Consider the following 21,062-nt stretch of genomic DNA (forward strand, 5'->3'; position numbering starts at 1 on the left):
GGCAATCAAATCCGTCAAATTAGGTAACGATTCTAATATTTAGAATATCTGAAAACTATGTTGCCTAAATTGATTGATTGCAATTCCGATGATATCTTGTTGAATGAATTGCATTATTTGGAAGTTTGCATATCAAGTTTGAATATTCTCAAGATATTCTAAAGATTTTGATTCAATGTGAATATTTGAGATTTTTGTGATAATCTTGTGATAATCCGAAAATCTTTTTGAATATACTCAAGTTACCAAAATCCTTTCAAAATGCAGGTTGATTAGGAAAATTTTCTTTCCTAATCCGCAACTTGTCGCATGATCGAGAACGTCCATCTTTAAGATTATTGATGGAATACTCGATTAGGCAAGAATTTGGGTTCAATCGTTAATCGTAAGATTACGAATTAAAGATTGACTCAAATATTCGCAAAATATTCCAAAACTTGATTGATATATCCACTTTTTTGTTTGACATTGATTGACATATTCACTTTCCTCATTTGATTGGAATTGTTTGATTGTCATATCTTTTAGAATATATCCGTCGCGTGATCTAATCTTGAAAATTCTAAAAAAATTGCATTCATTCACTTTCCATATTTGAAAATTGCATCTTTTAAAAAATAACATCATGTAGATATTGCATATCTAATTTTTTTAAATAATTAGATTAGATTGCATTTTAGGATAGAAATTGCATGTTTAAATAGAATTTTATGCCAAATAATATATCTTAATATATTAGATTTTAGGTCAATTTAAACTCTAAAATATGCAAGATAAATATTGTTTTAGCATAGTTCTATTTTAGGAAATTAATTCATCCGAAAATATAAAAAAATTCATTCATCCATGCCACGTCATCTTTGCCATGTCGGATTAGGTTGCATTTTAGCTTATATTGCGTATTAGAATTGCATGTCTAGGTTTTAATTAATTTACATGTCACGTAGTTAATTTAATTAAACCATGGTCTCACTTGTATATTAATTTAATTTCCATGTCATCTTGTTTAGTTTTGCATTTAATTCATAACATTGCATTGCATATAGTATAGTTTTTCATGCATTCATAAAAAAATCAAAAATAAAAGAATTATCTTGTGTGGCGCATGCTCCCTTGATTATATTGATTTCTAGATGTTCATTAATTGATTGTGCACCCGCATGATAACCTTTGTTAGTGACTTAGGTTAAAATCAATTAATGTTGCATTCTCAAATGATTTTTCATGAAATAAAATGGAACCGAAAGGGCGTTAGAGTAATACGGTGTAATCAAGTCCCCGAACTCTTAATCTCTGGTTCGTAGGATTAAAATAGTACTTCCGCTATTTTATTTAGGTTTCTAATCGACCTACCATAAATGATTAGTGGCGGCTCCAAAATTAAAATACATTGCATGTTAATCAATTGAACCTCAAGTTGCGATTTGGTATGGACTAGGGAGAGTCCGAGTTAGGTTAGTTAAATAATTAACCTGATAATCCATTAGCCTATAAATTTTCTGAATTTTTAGGTTGCGACAGCCCCAGCGAGGTCTGCTTCCTCCGCGGTTGCTGCTCCTGCTTCTGCTTTTGCCAAAGTTTCCAAGGTCGCGGCGAAGCCGAAGAAGGCGAGCGATTCGGCCTCGCCGAAGGCGCCGAGCGGCCCTTCGGGGATACAGAAGGTGACTCCTGTCTTCTTTGGCGCTCACTCGATTTCTCAACACAAGCAAAGCCTCTTGCATCAAGGCTGTCCATTTTTTATTTTTAAAAAATTTTTAGCTTATTTTAATTTTTTTTAAATAAAATTTTTATTTTAAAATTTTTCTGTTAGTTTTTCGTTTTTAAAATCTTAATTTATTATTTTTTTTTTTCTGAATTTTGAAGTCCGCATGGAACCAATGTGTACTTCATTTTTTTTTAAATGCTAGTTAAAATTCAAAAATTAAATAAAAATGCCACGTGGCAATTTTGGCTGGAATTTTTGGTCGAAGGCACCAAAATGATCATTTTCTCTCCGACTTGACGTTAAAGTGATCTGTTTGAAATTTTTAGCACTAAAGTGATCTCCATACAAAACTTTTGGTACTAAAAGTGTACTTTTGCCCAAACACTAGAGCGCATTTTATTAGCCTTCTCTGATAATGATTTGCTCATCAACTCCGCAATATATTGTGGTTTACTAGCACTAGTGCGGTGTCTCACTATGCATTCCTTCATGCATACTTCATTTAACATCTCTTAAGAGAACTTCATGCTTCTATCGGTTCGCACATGGTTGATCGTTTTACCAGCCTCTTTTCAATCAAAGCTCTTAACTGCATGATTTGGACAAAAACATCAAACTTGTGCCTAAGCACAATCACCGAGGTCCTCTTCGAGTAGTCATCTAAAAATGTTAACACAAAATTTGTACTCTTCCTCGAAGAAAACTACGGTAGCCTCTGAACATCCAAGTGTATTAATTCGGCAATTTCCATGGTTTGTTTGACATTCACACTAAACTATACTTTTCACCATTGATTTAAATCACATCACCTGCATACATTCAGTTCATTACTCACATAATCACATAGTTAATTCCACTCACTTAGAACCTTCCGGTTTTTCCTACTAATGTTCCCAAACATATATACCACAATTCAGATTCTTGAACGGATGCATCCGATGTCTTAGTATCGAAATGTGTCGGTGTCTCACCTTAAAGTTCATACATGCCATTGTGCTCTATTCCTTTCATTATCACAAAGGCACCTCGAACAATTTTCAAAACACCGCATTCCGAAGAATACCAACAACTAGCTGAATCCAAGGCACTTAAGGGAATTAGGTTTTTCTTCAACTCTCGAACATGCCTAACTCTAGTCAATGTCTTCATAGTACCATTATGCACACATTACCAACAACTACAACATCGCATTCATTATTGTTCCCCAACTGCACTTTACTACTATATATGCATTGATAGTTCCTGTTAGGTGTAGCATGAAAAGAATAACCACAATCCATAGTCCATTCATCAAACGACGAATCATTAGTGACAGAGAAGACATAATAAGCACTAATCTAAATTATATTCAACAATACCTACAACATCATTTGTAGAATCAACTTTAATTCCCTTACCCTTGTAATTCTTCAATTTAAGGAAATTCCTCCTAAGATGCCCCTTCTTACCACAATTTCAACAGACATCACTACTAGTCTTAGATTGGTTAAGTCTATTTGAGTTTATACTACTTCTCCTAACACGAGTACAAGTTCTTTCTCTATTTTCACCTACTAAAGCAGTAGATATAGATTCACCGGACTCTCTTTTATGGATGTCCTCAAATCTCGAATCCCAATGAACGTCAAACTTGTTGACCTAGATGAATTACTACCAGCAATATGAGTAGTATTTCAACTATCAGGCAATGAAGATATTAGAATCAAATCACATACCTCATCTTTAAAATCAATCTCAACTGTACTCGGTTGACTAACAATCACATTGAGTTCATTGATATGATTATCAGTAAATGCACCTTCGTTCATCTTTAAGTTAAATAGACGTCACATTAAATAGACCTTGTTAATCGCAGAGGGCTTCTTGTACATATCCAGTAGGGCTTTCATCAAATTCATTACTAGATTTTCTAACAAGAGAATTTTTACAGAGGATACAAACATGCCACCATATATACATATATATAGAGCATATACATACATGTATACATTATATTACTTGGCTATTAGATATAGTAGAGTAAACAAGAGGAGTGTCACATTTTCTCAATATGAGTTTTCTAAATGAGAGATTGTAAGATAATACTTGTGGGTTTACTTTTGGCTCAATCTAAATATTGGAAACACTCAAGCATGTAAGGAATTGTTACTTTTTGATTGTTAGTGGATTATTTACTGCTAGCTCACACTTGGAGAACGTGCTGGCACTTGGACCTAGCCACATCAATCTCTAGTGTTCTTTATTGTTTCTCATTTATTTCTCTAGTGATTTCACATTGATTTAATTGCAAGATTCATTAATGTTTCTATAGTATATTATAAAAATTGGTATTGAAGCTAAGGTTAGGGTTTCTAGAATTAATGTGGGGATTTTTTCTTCTTTTTTTTTTTTGTCACTATTTGGAAATTCTGTATATGCAATTATGTTTGGAGCGAAACTTGAGATTGAGAAGTTCAATAGGAAAAATAACTTTGGGTTGTCGAGCATTAAGGTGTGTGCCCTATTAACAATCCAAGGTTTGGCAAATGCGTTGGATGGAAATAATATGTTTCCAGAAACAATGAAAAAGGCCGATAAGGTAGAATTGATGGAGAAAGCAAAAATCATAATTATGTTGAATCTGTCGGATGAGCTATTAATTGAAGTGGTCGAAGAGAATAATCCACAAAATTATGAGCAAACCTTGGGCACTTAATCCGATGAAATGTTTGAACAAGCTGAAAATGATGTTTCAGTGCCAAATGGTTGAAGGCACATCCATTGTAGCCCATTTAGATGAGTTTAACAAACTCATAATGAACTTGAAGATTGTGAATGAGTCATTGCCAGAGGAGAAACAAGGTATGATGTTGTTGGCATTTCTGTCACATTCTTTTGAGCACTTTATGGATCACTGCTACATGGGCATATTATGATTACTTTGGAAGAGGTAAAACTTGCCTTGTTTTGTAAGGAGTGGTAAAAAAATTTATGAGAAGATAACTTGGCACGAAATTTGATTATTCGAGATCGGAGAGAGTCTGGAGGAAGCAGATGGAATATGCATTCTAAATCGAGCTCCAATGTGCAGAATTGTCGATGTTACTCTTGTGATGAGATATGGCACCGCAGGAGAGAAAGTATCGGATTCATGAAAAAGTTTTAATTTTCGTAAAATATCCAATTCACCCCCTCATGGTTACTCAACCATTCAATAGCCCCATCGGATGACTAATTTGGACCTAAAACTCATCAATTCGTCTCCATTGGATGAATCTACATAGAGTAAAGTGAAGGGCCACAATCTAAATTAAAGTTTCGAATGAGCACCTGATACACTCCATGAACAACTCACCAGCCATCTTGGAGACTCGGGGATGAGGAATAAACCAAAAACTTGAAGTACGCAAGGGATTCCACACGAAAATGAATTCATGGACGGTGAGCTTCTGATTGTTTCCAAGGTAAATTTAACAAAACAAAGCACAAGAGAAGCGAGACAGTAACCTATCAAAGCCAAGATACGCCAGGAAACAATAGTTCCTAGGAAGTACATCAACGAAATGCCACAGCACGACAAAAGCTGCAGCAAGACCAAGCAATGACGAGCAACGCATCGGAGTCGACCCCATTACCGGTTTACAGCGGCTCAAAAAAATGTTTACGTGATTTAATGCCGTGAATGCTCCCCGGACGTGTTTGGGTGTTATTTCGGCAATGTACACAGGTACCTGTTTGGCCGCAAAAATCATGATCAACGTCTTCCAGAAATCAATTAGGACAAGAAAATCTGTACGTTTCTGCATTACCACATAACTTAGAATCCCAAAGCCAACTCCATGTGATAGTCTTCCGATATCGAGCCACCAAACATTCTGTAAGCTAAGATGAAATACATCGTTAACTGCGTCACAGCCTTTTCGGAGCAGGAAATTGAACAAATAATCCCCAAACTTTAGTCAAGTCATCGACAATCTATCGAACGAAGTTCTGAAGAGGTAAATAGACAGCACGAACCTTGGCAAATGCTATAGAAAGCCATCCTGCAGCGCAAAATATTTGCGAAATCCCCATTGTCTGCGTCGCAACAATACCTCAATTAAGAACTCAATGAGATCCTTTTCAGGTTCTTCAAATTCAAGAATAGCTGGAAAGGCTAGAGAATGCCGTACCGATCTTCGGCCCATCATATCGGTCTTGTTAACGCCTAAATTTTGACTAATCTATTTTTTGCATAAAAATTAGAACTAATTTTAGTTCTAAATAAAAATCATCTCACATATTTATTTTTAGCGTACATTGCATTGACATATAATTGGGCAAGCGGAACACTTAATTTAGCATGCGTCTAGACTAGGCACGGGATGGAAAAATACCTTGAGAAGATTTGAAACTTCAGGGACTGTATTGCAAATACTTGAAACTTCGGGGACCGCATTGCAAATACCAAAAGAAGATGGAGAAGGGAAGATGGTGAAGGGAAGATAATGAAAGGAAGATGGTGAAGGGAAGATAAAGAAGGGAAGATAATGAAAGGAAGATGGTGAAGAGAAGATGAATATGAAGAAGGGAAGATGAAAATGGAAGGTGGAGAAATGAAGATGAAGAAGAGAAGATGAAGATGAAGAAGAGAAGATGAAAATGGAAGGTGGAGAAATGAAGATGAAGAATGAAGGATGAAGAACTTTGCCTATAAAAGAGGAAGAGAATTGAGAGAGTTTTTTGGGGAGTGAAAGAGAATTGAGAGAGTTTTAGAGTGGAAGAGAATTGAGAGAATTTGTGAGAGAAATTCTTTAGAGAGGAAAAAGAGAGTTCTTGAGAAAAGTTGGAAGAGAAAATTTGAGAGTGAAGAAAAGAGTTTTAGTCGAGCATCATCTTTGACGAGTCCCGACACGTACTTCGCCTCTCGTCATCCAACAACGCCGCTGCTTGCCTTTTTCGACGATAGCCACGTTCTTCCAACTCCGAGATCTTGAAGGAAGCCATAACGTGTACGTGAGTAAGATTTTGTGTAATAGAAGGTAACCATTTCCATCTCGATCTACAAAAATGTAATCGTTTGGTGTGAACATTTGTTTGTTTATTTTAGACATGTTACGTGTCTCAAAATTTAGCATCATTACATGTTAATTTATTTTTATAAATACTCGTGATTGGCTGCGTTTTCCTTCTTTCTAAATCACCCATGGTGTATATCGTACAAAGTTCAATGTTTTACATCCCCATAAAAAGAAGAAAAAACCAAAAAATTGCATCTTTGAATTTCAAGTAAAATCCATCAAAATTGCCAAATCAAATATTTTTTCATGAAAATGGTACCGAAAGGGCGTTAGAGTAATCTAGCGTAACCAAATCCCCGAATTCAAAATCTCGGTTCGCGGAAATAAGATAGTTTTCTCCCGCTATTTTATTTAGGTTTCTAATCAACCTACCGAAAATGATTAGTGGCGACTCCAAATTCAAAATACATTGCATGTTAATCATTTGAACCTTAAGTTGCGATTTGGTATGGACTTGGGAGAGTCCGAGTTAGGTTAGTTAATTAATTAACTCTGATAATCCATTAGCCCGAAAATTAACTTGTTTATTTTTTAGGTCGTGGATGACTTAGCGACTCATTTGGGGACTAAAGAGGACTTAGGCCAGAATAATTTCATGAAAAATAAAATCACTTGATCCGGCAATCTTTTTTGAATTTTAATCCTTAGGTGTTAAATGGTTTTGCAGGAAAGGGAGTTATAAGGGGAGGAGTCTGTGGCTAATCTTTTTTTTTTTTTTTTTTGGTAAAGGTAAGATATATATTGACAAAACCAAGGCGCAGCCATACAATAGTAGATAGAAGAGCACGGGGAGCCCGACACTACATAAAAGGGGGTCTTGCACTCGTGATGACACTAGTCGGTGCCATTAGGAGTGCAAGAGTGTCGTTGGTCCAAAAGAGGGACAAGGGTCCCTATGGAAAAGAAGGAGGAACGGCCAAAACAGCTCAACCAAAATACAACCGGAAAAGGAAAATGGGACGACCCTTCTATCAGCCAAATATAGTAGGATCGATGGCCCGGGTGGCTTGTATTCTCCTGTTGCGAGGTGTGTCTTTAACATGCTTGAAAGTCAGCGCTTTATCCTTCACAACTTTTTCCGGATGCGTCTTGATGGCAGGTAAATAGAGAGTTTGATTACGGAACAAGATCTGGTTTCTTGTCTTCCAAATGATGTGGCAAAGTGCTCCAAAGGAGAAACGGGCTATCTGTTGGTGGAAGCTGCGACCACCTATATGCTGCATGGCCCCTTGCATATTATCCCGCCAAGGCCTATTATACCATGCAAGATTGCACTTGGCCGCCCAATATGAAGCAAGGGACGCTGTGTGGTGGCATCCAAAATATAAATGATCGATACTATCCGGTCTACACCGTGAAAAGGCACATGCTGCATTCGAAATCCGGTTGTAACTAATCGGTACCACCTGGGTGGGTAGTCGATTCCGCATGGCCAGCCATAGATGGAATGAGTACCTAGGTGCCATAGAATGATTCCAAATGAAAGCATGCCACTGTACTTCTTGTCCTCTCCGCCTTATGATATTCCAGGCTGAGGCAATGGAGAAGTCATCGGAGGAGTGGCCAAGCCAAGCAAAGCGATCAGAACGGCTCTGGTCAAGGGGTGGGATCTGCTCCGGCCATGCTCGAATGGTGGCCACAATCTGTGATTGGCGACCGGGGACGACAAACACATCAGCAACCGTGGCTTTCCGAGGGATGCCCGAACGGTAAATGTCGATGTTGGAAAAGACTTTGTTAAGCGGCCCCCGTGGATGCCAAGGATCAAACCAAAAAGATACATTACATCCGCTGCCCAACCGCCAAGTAAAGAGATGCAGAAAGTCCATCCTCGGATCAAGTATTTTTTTCCATGCCCAAGAACATAATGTTGGCCTGGTGACTACCCGGAAATTCTTGTTCTTTAGGAACGTGGAATGAATCCATTTGCACCATAATGATTCTCTGTACGTAAACAAAAGCCATATATGTTTAAGCATCGCTGCCCTATTGCAATCAACAAGTCTCCTTATCCCGAGCCCCCCCTCTTCTTTGGGAAGGCAAACATCATCCCACGAGACTTTTGCACCCCCAACACCAAGTCTCGGCCCCTTCCACAGGAGCTGCCTTAGGATGCGTTCTATTCGAGACAGTACTGCCTTGGGTAGCATAAACACAGCAGCCCAGTAAACGTGAATTGCATGTAAACCGGACCTGATGAGTTGAAGCCGACCTGCAAAGGATAGAAAGCGTTGAGTCCAAGATTGAGCTCTAGCCGTTATCGGGTTCACCAAGGAGTCACAGTCCACTCTTGACAGTCTTGAGGCAATAACGGGGACACCTAGGTATCGGAATGGCAGAGCACCTTCATGGAAGCCAAAGACATTGAGGATTGCTTCTTTCGGCTCCATAGAACCCCCGGAGAAGAAGATCTCACTCTTGGACAGATTTGGCCTAAGTCCAGCCCATGTAGAGAATCTAGCGAGGCCATCCTTCATCAATGTAGCCGTTGGTAAGTTTGCCTCCATGAAAAGTAGTACATCATCTGCAAAGAACATATGTGTGAGCTAATCTTTGTTTTGCGGGCTTGGTGATGAGAATTTTAATTTTTGAACTATCGGAGTGCTGATTGCTTTTAAAATGTCGTGCATGCCTCTATATAATTGCACTACACCACCTTGACTTGTGACCGAACCCGGGTCACCCGATAGTTTCGGGATGGTATTTATGTGGTTCTTTAACCTTGGCGGTAAGGCTTCGCTAAAGGTTATCCCGCTTGGATCCCGAATTCTTCAAAAAAATGGCTCGAGAGTTATTCTCATGCACGTAAGGCTATGATGCATGAGAGTTGCTCTTGTCGACCGAACCAAGCCGAGATGATTGGACCCGACTAGTCGTGACTATGTATGCGAGGCAGCAACTAGTCATGATGAACGTACGCGAGGCTGCGACATGTCGTTCCGTCTTTCATTTCATTTTGCTAAAAGAACTAAAATCTGAATCCACACTTCATGTGCATGTCTTTGTGATTGACATTTTCTTCCCTACGGCGGTAATTTCTTGTCTCTTATGCCTTGTTATCTCATTTTTATTCTGGGCTGGTCCATGGTTTAGGTTGATTTAATTGGCACGTGATCTATATACGAATGGGTCGCAACGATATCCGTTTCGTGCCTACTCCGAAGCTAGAGCTCAAGAAGCTATGGGGTAAGTTGAAGTCGGATGGCCAGCAGTACGTGCTCAAGCGTATCGGGTTCATGTTGCCAATTCTTGAGATTGATGTTCAAAGCGGGATCATGCAAGCACTTGCTCATTTTGGTGCCCCGAGACGACCACGTTTGTGTTCGGAGGTAAGTTTGAGCTCACACCTACTGCGGAAGAATACAGTATTGCCATTGGAAAATCAATTGAGTTGGATGTGGTTGAACCACCTATTCGGGTAGATCCGGTGGTAGTGCTTGCTGAATTTTGGGTTCGACTAAAAAGAAATTGAAAAAGTCTTTGAAGGGTAAGCTGCCGGGCATGCCCTTTATCTTTCCTCATTGAATGTTTTGAAAATAACTCCGACCTCATGAGATCTAAGATTTTTATCTTAACCTTTTTCGGACTTATCATTTTTCCATTCCGTCAGAACGCTATAGATCCCGTGATAGCATGGACGGTAAAACAAGTTTGTGGTGGGGTCAATTTCGTAAACACCATCCTTGCTGAAACTTTCATTTCACTAACATGTTTCGCTCATTCCAAAAAAGAAAACGAGAAAGAAAAAGATAAGATTTTTCGAGCCCCAATTGAGCTTTTACAAATCTGGTTTTTCTCACACCTTTCTCAATTCGGGGAAAACATGATTGTATTTGAAATGGGTATGACTAACAACCCTATTTTAAGATTTAAACAAATACGGGATCGAACTAAGAACTTGCACTATACGCAGTGGGTCCATTTATTCGAGAATCCAAATCCTAAGATTTTCCTTTGGCAAGTTGTATGGTTTCGAGTGGTAGAAGCTCGATTGTGCCATGGCGACCCGGAAACCCGTGCCTTTGATGGGCATTTATGGAGCAACCAGCTATCGGCCTCTTCGGGTTACACGACAATTTCGGGTTCTGCAGGATATCCCGCCTTCACTTGGGCCCAACGAATTCCAAGTTCAATTTGAGAAGGACGAGAACTACGGAGCAGAAGCGAGACGTCATTCTGAGGCTTGGCGGGAGTGTTCTAATCGGAAGCTGATTTGGCCCATAGAGGAGCTCACCGGAAAAATGAGGAGTCACTTTGCCACAACTCGGTATATTCAGTTTCATGCCATCCCTACTGAGATACTCCCGAAGATCCCGATCGTGACAATGCAGCATACCCGTCAAGCTCAACTCAAAGCCAGCGAAGAGAAGGCGATGAAGGCCCAAGAAAAGGCGGATGCTTTGGCAAAGGAGAATGCACGATTGCGGCGCGCCTTGAAGGCCCATTCGTCTATAGATCACGTGGCCTCTAAAAAAAAGAAAAACCGTTTGATTTCTTGGTTTGCTTAAATTGAGTCATGTATTTACTTTCATAGGTTGATTGTTTAGGAATCTCATCGTCCTATTTCCAATTTCACACTTTGCTTATGTAGTTTTTACAATTTCATCGGTTGTCCTCAATTCTGATTTGGCTTGTTCCTGTTGTACGATTTTTACTAAATTCTATGATCGATTTTTGAGTAAGTGCCAAACACGAAAGTTGTAGACCTATGTTTCAACTAATGTCTTACAAAATTTCAGAATTAAATTCATAATTTAAGATGGCCCTTCGTTTTTTCAACAACATGCGGTTATAACAGTTTTCTGAACGTGATTTTTTGGAAAGACACATTAAACTGCTTTGATCCGTGCATTTCTAGTCCGATTGGCCAACATAAAAGTTGTTCATCATCTTCTCAACTATGAGCTCGTAAAATTTGGACATGTTTTGATCAACGTGCAAATTGATACGGATTTTTTCGTAAAAGCGGACAAACTGAAAATTACATGTTTCAATCCTTTGGTTATAATCACTTTGTTCGTTTGAGTCTAGAGGGATGCCATGGACCGGCTCAATATTCTTGTTCTCTGTACTCATTTTGCGTTTGTTACTACGTACAGGTAATTTATCACGGATCCTCCACATATTACTCGATTAGTCGCGAGGAAGATGGCCGACATCAACGCCACCGTCGGTGCTGCCCTAGATGAGAAACTTGGCTCCTTGACCGAGCGCTTCGAAGGGATGATGTCCCGAAAGATGGAAGAAATGATGGCTGCCTTCGCCGCCAAACTTCAATCATCCACCACCAACCCACCGCTAACCATTCCTGCTCCAATTCCTCCTATGGACAACTCCGGTAAAGCCACGGAAGCTGCTCCCTATCGGACAATGCCGCTAGAAGACGTGATCTTCACGGGCGTGAGCTCGAGCACGCCGCCCGTAGTCCCAATCCCCCAAGCCAGCCCTGTGGCCCCCGGGTTGAATGGTGATACGGCCAAGCGGTTGGCCCAAATGGAACGAGAGGATCCGAGAGGTCGAGGGGACTCACAACATACCCGGATTGACTTGTTTGTCTTTTCAAAGGTCACAGTGCCGGAGAAGTTCAAAATGCCCGACTTCGAGAAGTATGATGGGACTTCTAACCCGGTTCAGCACGTCCGAGATGTACCGGGCAAGAATGAATAAGCACGCGACCAACGGCCCCCCGATGGTCCGGACTTTCCAAGCTAGTTTAAAAGAAGGCTGCCATGAGGTGGTATACGGACTACGAGATCTATCGGATGGATGATTGGGAGAAGGCAGCTAATGCCTTCATCAAACATTTCAGCTTTAACTTGGACGTGCTCACCACCGGAGAAGATCTTGAACGGCTTGAGATGAAGAAAGGAGAAACAATCAAGCGGTATGCCACCGGGTGGAGGAATGTGGCATCTCGGCTAAAACCGGTCCCTCGGGAAGGGAGCTCATGAAGTTGTTTGTTTCCACTCTGCCGCGAATTATGAAAACCCGAGTGCGGGATCCGTTTGCTACGTCATTCAGCCATCTAATTGCAATGGCTGAAGAAATCGAAACGGTATGAAGAAAGGTTGGTACGATGATGTCACCACAACAACTAAGAGGTTTGCGGTAAGGAAAGACAAGGAGCCGGCCCCACAGGTCAACATGACCTACGGCCAAAAACCCACGACCCCGGACGCCGGTCGTACTGATTCCAAATCAGCGAGCGAGGCCAATTTCGGCGTGCAACGACAAAGAGGGAATCAACGGCCCCCTCGGCGGTTTACCCCTCTACCAGGAACCCCGTCGCAAGTACTCGCGGTTCTCCGTAAGAGAGGTTTGCGACTTCCGAGCCTCTACGACTCGGTAACACGAGCTCGCCAAGATATGATCCATCAAAGAAATGTGATTACCCGCGGGGAGCTTGGACATGACACGACAGTTTGTTTCGTGTTAAAGCATCGGATCCAAGATCTTCTTGATTCTAAGGCATTCTTGTTCCAAGGCAACAAACCGCCGAATGTCGAGAATAATCCTTTGCCGGATCATTCAAGTAAAGTTAATGCTTGTATTCGGGCTGGGAATTAGACAGGTTGGTGCTATTAAGGTGGAAGTAGGTGATATTCTCAATGCTCACGATCGGGGCGGGATATTATGAGGTCGGTGAACCGATATCACTCGATCGGTTGAAGGAAAAGGTCTCCACTCTCACGAAGAATGGATTCATAGTGCGGGCAAGTCAAACCGGGACGGTGGCCACTATATCCCCAGTTGTCATTGGACCGGGATCGGGAGCTTGCGGCTTTGACCCAACCGGGACTTTTCAAGAGTCTCGGGTGGAAGATGCTAAAGTGACTAACTTGATCAAGAATGACCCGAGTTAGCGAGACATGCCCGCCTTGGAAGATGTAGTGGATGATGAATTTGGAATAGTCATTGCCTCGCCTCGGCCTTTTCCGTACGCTAATGACAATGCGGTTCCTTGGTCCTACGATCTTGCCACGATAACAAGATCGGGACGCGCTTATAGTGATGACCAACCGACTAAACAAGTCATGAGAAAGATGCTAAGGAATTCTTGGCTGTAATCAAGGCAAGTGAGTACGGCGTTGTCGACCCGATTGCGGAAGTCACCGGCTCGGGTATCCCTACTCGAACTTCTACGATCATCCGAGAAGCATCGGGAGTCCTTGATGAAGGTACTCGGCGAAATTCACGTACCCGAGAATGTTGAACAGGACAAACTAGAGAACTTTGTGGGGACGATCCTTCTAAAGGATCGAGGTTGCATTCGGCGACGATGAGATTCCTCTTGAAGGGCGAGGTCATAACAAAGCTTTGCACATAACGGTCAAACATAAGCAAACTCACGTAGCTCGGGTACTTATTGACAACGGGTCGGCACTAAATATTTGCCCATTAGCCACATTGAATCGTCTTGGAATCGACCGGCCGGGTTGCGAGACGGCCAAGACTTCCGTCCGCTCATTCGATGGCGTAAAGAAGGATGTCTTTGGGCGAGATCAACTTGGAGATTCGAGATCGGGCCTTCTTTGTTTGACATTCTCTTCCAGGTATTAGACATTCCTTCGGCCTTTAACCTTCTCTTAGGCCGACCTTGGATTCATAATGCCGGAGGCTGTCCCATCAAGCCTTCATCGAGAAAATTAAGTTCGTGGTCGAACGAAGTTGGTATTTGTCCATGGGGAGGAAGATCACCCGGATTTTCAATGAGACGGCCATCCCTTACATCGAGCCGACTCATGTTGAAGAAGATTCCTACCACGCTTTTGAGATAGTACACACCATCCATGCATCACCGGAAAGTCCTTTACCGAGTTCCGAAATATCGGCCACTTCTCTTATGGTGGCTAAGATAATGGTTGGCAATGACTTCAAACCCGGTATGGGTTTAGGTCGGCATGGCCAAGGGATTCGCGCCCCAATTGAACCCAAAGGCCAATCTCATACAGCTGGTGCGGGATGTCGAGGACGTGGACATAAAAGGCGTAATGGGTCGCGGTAGCGAGGCATGCGATCCTTTACCCCCACCTCTATATACCACTTTCCGATCAGTTGGAGTGGTTGGAGGTTACGATAATTTGACCCAATTCGAAGAAGACTTGGGGATTGTGTTCCCCGACACACCGAAGGACCGAGATATTCCGGTTGAGCCAATAGGGTGCGAAGAGGATGAAGGGGTCTTCGATATCGCTGGTTGTTTTGACGATGTAACCATTCTTTGCTATATCGAAGACGGAGCGCATGAAGAGGAACCTTACCCGGCACCTAAACCTTCCAAATCATTCGTCAATGCCATATGTGATGATCCCTTTGGAGGGTTTAGATTCGGAGTAACATCTTTATGTTTATGCAATCCCTAGCGTGGGACCTTTACTATTTCCTTTAGGTTTTGGGTCACATTGGGATTTCTATTACGTGTTGCACTCTTGAATTTTTTCCTAGAAGATGTAATTTCATATCAATAAAATTGCACTATTTTTCGAATCTTGTTGAAGTATCCCAAACCAACCCGATGACGATAACCAACGACCAACAAGTTTGTCATCATGGTAAGAGCGAGGGTTGGGCTTCTTCAAGAATTCATGTCCCACGGTTTTGAAAAAAAAATAATAACAAAAAATAAATAAATAAAGTTCTTCAAAAAAAAAAAAAAAAAAAAAAAACACCGCAATTAAACCTTGTTTGTTTTTCTGATTTTGTTACTTTATGTTTTGGGGGGATACATGAGGAGGGAAATCTAGTGGATTCGAAGTATACGACCTAGATGAGTGCGGTCAGTTATGAGGAAATTCGTCGGGATTTCGAACGACATGAGGAGATCAAGCCCTTGGCCGGTGAACAAGCTGTCTCGGTCAACCTAGGCGATGCGAGAAAACCCTAAAGAAGTTAAGATCGGGGCAAACCTTTCCAAAGAGATGACCGATCGCTTGACTAAGCTCCTGAAGGATTACCGGGATATTTTCGCTTCGGTCCTATGCGAGATATGCCCGGTCTTGATCGTTCCATTGTCGAACATTGTTTGCCGATAGATCCTTCGGCTAAGCCGGTGGTGCAAAAGTCAAGGAGGGCCGGACCGGAGTGGTCCAGGAAGATCAAAGAGGAGGTCATGAAGGCGCTTGACGTCGGATTCCTTGAGACTACGAGAATATTCGATTGGGTTGCCAATATAGTCCCGGTCATGAAGAAGGATGGGCGTATTCGGGTGCGTGTCGATTATCGAGATTTGAATAAGGCCGGTCCCAAAGATGATTTTCCCCTCCCGCATATCGACGTACTTGTTGTGATCTTGCGGGATTTGAATTGTTTTCATTCATGGATGGTTTCTCCGGGTACAATCGGATTCGATGAATGTCAATGACAAGTTGAAAACCACTTTCACCACACCATGGGGAATGTTTCATTACCGGGTGATGCCGTTCGGTCTCGGAAATCTTTGGAGCTACTTACCAACGAGCCATGGTTGCCCTTTTCCACGACATGATGCATAATGAGATTGAGGTTTACGTTGATGACATGATAGCAAAAACAAGGCATGGAGAAGATCATGTCGAAACGCTCAAGAAATTGTTCGATAGACTCCGAAAGTACAAGTTACGCCTCAACCCCGCCAAGTGTGTCTTTGGGACCAGCTCGGGCAAAGCTGCTCGGATTCGTGGTAAGCAATAAGGGTATTGAAGTCGACCCTTCTAAAGTCAAGGCTATTCGTGAGCTTAAGCCGCCGACGACGGTTAAAGAAGTTCGAAGTCGATGGGCGAGGCTAAACTATATTGCTCGATTCATCTCTCGGTTATCGAAACCGCTAAGCCATTCCTCAAGCCGTTAAAGAAGAATGCGCTAATCCAATGGGATAGCGAATGTGAAGAAGCTTTTGGGAAGCTGACGACATCTCATGAGTCCACCCGTGCTCATTCCTCCAACACCGGGGCAACCTTTAATCCTCTACCTCACAATCCTTAGTGAGTCTTTGGGTGCTATGTTAGCACAAGAGAGGCGGGAGGATGGAAAAGAACGAGCCATTTATTATCGAGCAAGAAATTCACTTGCCCGGAAATGAAGTACACCGAAGCGAGAAAACATGTGCGGCGTTAGTGCGGGTGCTTGCACGGGCTTCGGCAATATACCTTGCATTACCAGGTACTTTTGGTGACGAGTGCGATCCTATCAAATACTTGCTTAATCAACCCGCCTTGATTGGTAGACTTGCCAAATGGCGAGATCCTCATCTCCGAATTTGATGTTCAATATTTGTCCCAAAAGTCAATCAAGGGACGGGCTATAGCGGATGTCCTAGCTGAAAATCCGGGCGAGATGATGATGCCTATTATTCGAGGATCGGATCATGTCGGTGGAAGATTACATCTGGACTATGTATTTTGACGGAGCTGTCAATTTATCGGGATCGAGGCACGGGCGCGGTTCGATATCTCCCGGTGGTCGACATTATCCTGTGGCCGCAAAATTGGTATTCCCTTGCACAAATAATATAGCGGAATATGAGGCATGCATCCTCGGTGCACGGCTGCGATTGAAATGGGGATAGCCCGACTCAAGGTGTTCGGAGATTCCGCTCGATTATCCTTGACTTGTTGGAAAGTGGAAGACGAGAGATGCTAAATTGCTACCCTACCATGAGTATTTGGATAAAGCTGGTGGAGGAATTTGAGGATATCTCATTTGAGTATCTGTCCCGGGACTCATAATCGATTCGGCGATGCATTGGCTACCTTGTCTTCAATGTTACAAATCGCCAATGGACTTGAGGTTGACCCACTGAAAATCGAGGTATTAAAAAAGCCGGCATATTGTATGGCCGTGATCGATGAACCTGATAGTAAGCCGTGGTACCATGACATCAAAACTTATATTCGAAGCGACGGTTCCCTGAAGAAAGTACCGTATCGACCAAAAGTACATAAGGAAGATGGCTTGAAGTTCTTCTTAAATGGAGAAAATTTATACAAGCGATCATTCGATTACGTCCTACTAAGATGCGTTGATTCAACCGAAGCGGTTCGTTTGATGATGGAAGTGCATGAAGGGATCCGTGGTCCACACATGAATGGCCACATGTTAGCTAAGAAGGTTATGAGGTTGGGTTATTATTGGCTCACGCTCGAAAGAGATTGTATTCGGCATGTCGGAGTTGTCACAAATGTCGATTCATGGTGACAAGATTAATGTCCCTCCGAATGAGTTGCATCGAGTTATCGAACCATGGCCGTTTTCTATGTGGGGCATTGATGTTATTGGCCCTATCAATCCTAAAGCATCCAATGGGCATCGATTCATCTTGGTAGCAATTGACTATTTCTCTAAATGGATCGAAGCCGCATCCTATTTAGCGGTCACGGCCACGAAATATCGTGAAATTTATCCGTCGAGATATCATCGCTCGATATGGTTCACTGAAGCCATAATCAGCGACAATGGCTCAAACTTGAACAACAAGCTAATAGACGAATTGTTCAAGGAATTCAAGATCAAGCATCCGAACTCTTCCCCATATCGTCCTCGGATGAATGGAGCGGTAGAAGCCGCCAATAAGAATATTAAGAAAATCTTAGCGAAGACGGCTGAAAATTATCGCGATTGGCATGAGAGGTTGCCATTTGCACTTATGGCGTATCGGACCTCGATCCGGACATCTACGGGGGCAACCCCGTATTCTCTTGTATATGGAATGGAGGTTGTTCTACCGGTTGAAGTGGAAATTCCTTCCTTACGTATCTTGTCTCAAGCTATCTTGCGGAAGGCTGAATGGATCCAAGCAGAGGGCAAGCCAATTGAATCGATCGATGAAAAGAGAATTAAGGCTATATGTCATGGCCGGTGTTATCAGCGAGAGGGTTGCTAATTCATTCAACAAAAAAGTTCGGCCTCGATATTTTCGGATCAATGACCTGGTCTTGCGAAAATTGTTGCCAATAGTCCCACTCCCGGAAGGGAAGTTTGCTCCAAACTATGGTGGTCCATATATAGTAAAGAAGGTGCTCCCTGGTGGTGCTTTGATTACGGCCGAGATGGATGGTCGTGTATTTACCAACCCGGTGAATTCGACTACGTAAAGAAATATTATACTTGATTTACTACGATGTTTTCATAATTGAGTTATAATATTAATCTGATTCACAAGTTGTTCACATTTGGGCATTCGTTTGTTTCATCGCTACCAATTTTCTTTGAGAGATCGTTTCGAATGGGGGGTCTCTCGGCCCAATTGAATCGGCCATCGGTAGCGTGAGATTTACATATTCACGAGTAAAAGGGGTTATCTTGCGAAAAAATATGATGACCAAGATGAAATCGGTAAAAACTTGCATTCGTTTCATCCATCGGAAAGCCTTACAAATAGATCATCGGGGTGGGAACGTAAAGCCAAAGCCCGAGCCCTAATGAGCATCACAAAGGAGCTTAAGCGGTCCTCCATACAATTGATGCTCCGCCTACATTGATCGCTTCGAGAATCAAGATCCGCCGGCTTAAAGAGGAGGAGCTCACATTTCTCTTTAAGCTCGGCTACCTTGTCCTCGTGATACTCGACAGCGGATTCCAAGTCATGGATCGGCATTCTCCCGCGGGCTATATCCGAGGGTCGGATCGTCCATCCTTTCTTCCAGCCATGTGCATTGGAATTTCAAAACAATATTGAGCGGATCACGCTCAAAGATGGTACGAGACATGGCCAAACGTTCCACCAAGTTTCCCCTCTCACGAACCGGCAAGGAGACTTGATCATTACCGTAGTCAAGGGCCTTCTTATAATTGTCGGCTACTACAAGCCGGCCAACACCAAGTTATCTGTCCGATCGATAGCGTGCCCTCACAAGATAGGCCAAAGTAACATCTTGATGAGCGTGATTGTAAGCCTCCGGGAAGTTAGTGAAGAGGGTAGGGAAGATCCTATATTCCTCTTCTAACTTGGTACCTTGAATAGAAGTAGTGTCCATATCCCTAAACATAAGACGAATTTCGGTTTCGACCTCGGGATGATTGGCTATATAAGAGTAGCCCTGGCCTAGGAGATTATAAAGTTTCTCCCATTTGGCCAAAACCTCGGCCGAGAAGACGTGTGCGGGGAGGAGGCCATTGTTGTTGAAGCAAGCGAAAAGAATGGATGCGAAAGAGTGCTTAGAAGGTTGGAGATGAAGATATGAAAGCGATGATCATCTCGGCGTTAAATCCTAATTTAAAGGGCGGGGAAAAGTCATAGCAATAATTATTGTGGGGGCCGAGTTAATTATCTGGGTGAAACTACGGACGTTTCGTCCGTGAATCACGGATCTACCATCTCGAGGCTCACGAATTCGAAAAAGTTGCGAAATGACTTAAAGGTTCCGCCATATTAAAAGAGGGACAAGCATCTTGCGAGAAAAGATTTGAGGGTCCCACCGTGTCGAAGGAAATGAAGAAGACAGAGCGGGAAACACAAAATCTTGGGAGAAGCTTTGGCTTAGTGGTTTTCATCCACGTTAAAGGGAGGCTCCGGAACATGCATGTTTACTCAAAAGAATTTGGAGAGAGTAAGCATACGGCGGAGAGTAGAGTGAACAAAAAGCGGTAAGAAGTATTTCAATCCAACATGTTTGGAGGCTACCAGCACTTCTTGGAGGCAACCAACCTAGACATCCCCGAGAATGAACTGCTGAATTTCGAGGCCGGATCCAGCCTTGAAGCCGTAAAACCCAACTCCCTTGGCGGTGAAGTTCAAGATCTCGATAACAGCAACAACAATAGCGGCGTGTAGCAGCCGTAGTCAACCCCGAGAAAAGAAAACATCAAATCAAAGAGCTCGAAGCTGCCTTCAAGGAGTGCCCTTACGTGAACGGGAAACGAAAAAATGAGTTGAGCCGGAAGCTAGGAATGGAGCCCTTGAAGGTCGGGTTTTGGTTTCAAAATAAGCGGGCCCAGTGAAGGTTCAAAGTGAAAGTCATGAACTTGCGTCTCTAAAGGAAGAAAATGAAGAGCTTCGCGCGAGAGATCAAGAGGTATAGGGATGCTCTTAACATCGCTATTTGCCATGTCTGTAACAACCCCATCACCTTTGGTGGCATGTTCCTTGATGAACCACATCTGAGCATTGAAAATGCTCATTTATCGATTCATCCCCCCGAGCAAGTTCTCGCACAATCGGATTTCGTTGGGGATACATCCCAGAAAGTCGGCCTTGCGGAGGCAGAACCGATGCCCTTCGAGGGAAGTGACATGCATCACTACAATTGGAGTTCCCACGATGTCACGGTCGGCCAATTCAACACCGATGAAACTCCGAATCTGTAGCCTACATGAAGCTTGAGTTTTTATTATGGGCTTTCAAA

The 21,062-nt window shown here is 42.4% G+C and overlaps 1 protein-coding gene across 1 annotated transcript in view; it reads right to left on the reverse strand.

Moving 5' to 3' along the window:
• The window catches only part of LOC115727921 (sugar transporter ERD6-like 5), a 36,777-nt gene that overhangs the window by 6,708 nt on the left and 9,007 nt on the right, over window positions 1-21,062 (reverse strand). Inside the window, 6 exon segments of the mRNA XM_048276075.1 lie at window positions 5,040-5,104; window positions 5,192-5,267; window positions 5,350-5,415; window positions 5,494-5,559; window positions 5,702-5,761; window positions 5,857-5,891. Of these exon segments, the coding sequence (XP_048132032.1) occupies window positions 5,040-5,104; window positions 5,192-5,267; window positions 5,350-5,415; window positions 5,494-5,559; window positions 5,702-5,761; window positions 5,857-5,891 (368 nt within the window).

Source organism: Rhodamnia argentea, chromosome 3 (genome assembly GCF_020921035.1).
Source record: "Rhodamnia argentea isolate NSW1041297 chromosome 3, ASM2092103v1, whole genome shotgun sequence".
NCBI classification, from domain to species: domain Eukaryota; kingdom Viridiplantae; phylum Streptophyta; class Magnoliopsida; order Myrtales; family Myrtaceae; genus Rhodamnia; species Rhodamnia argentea.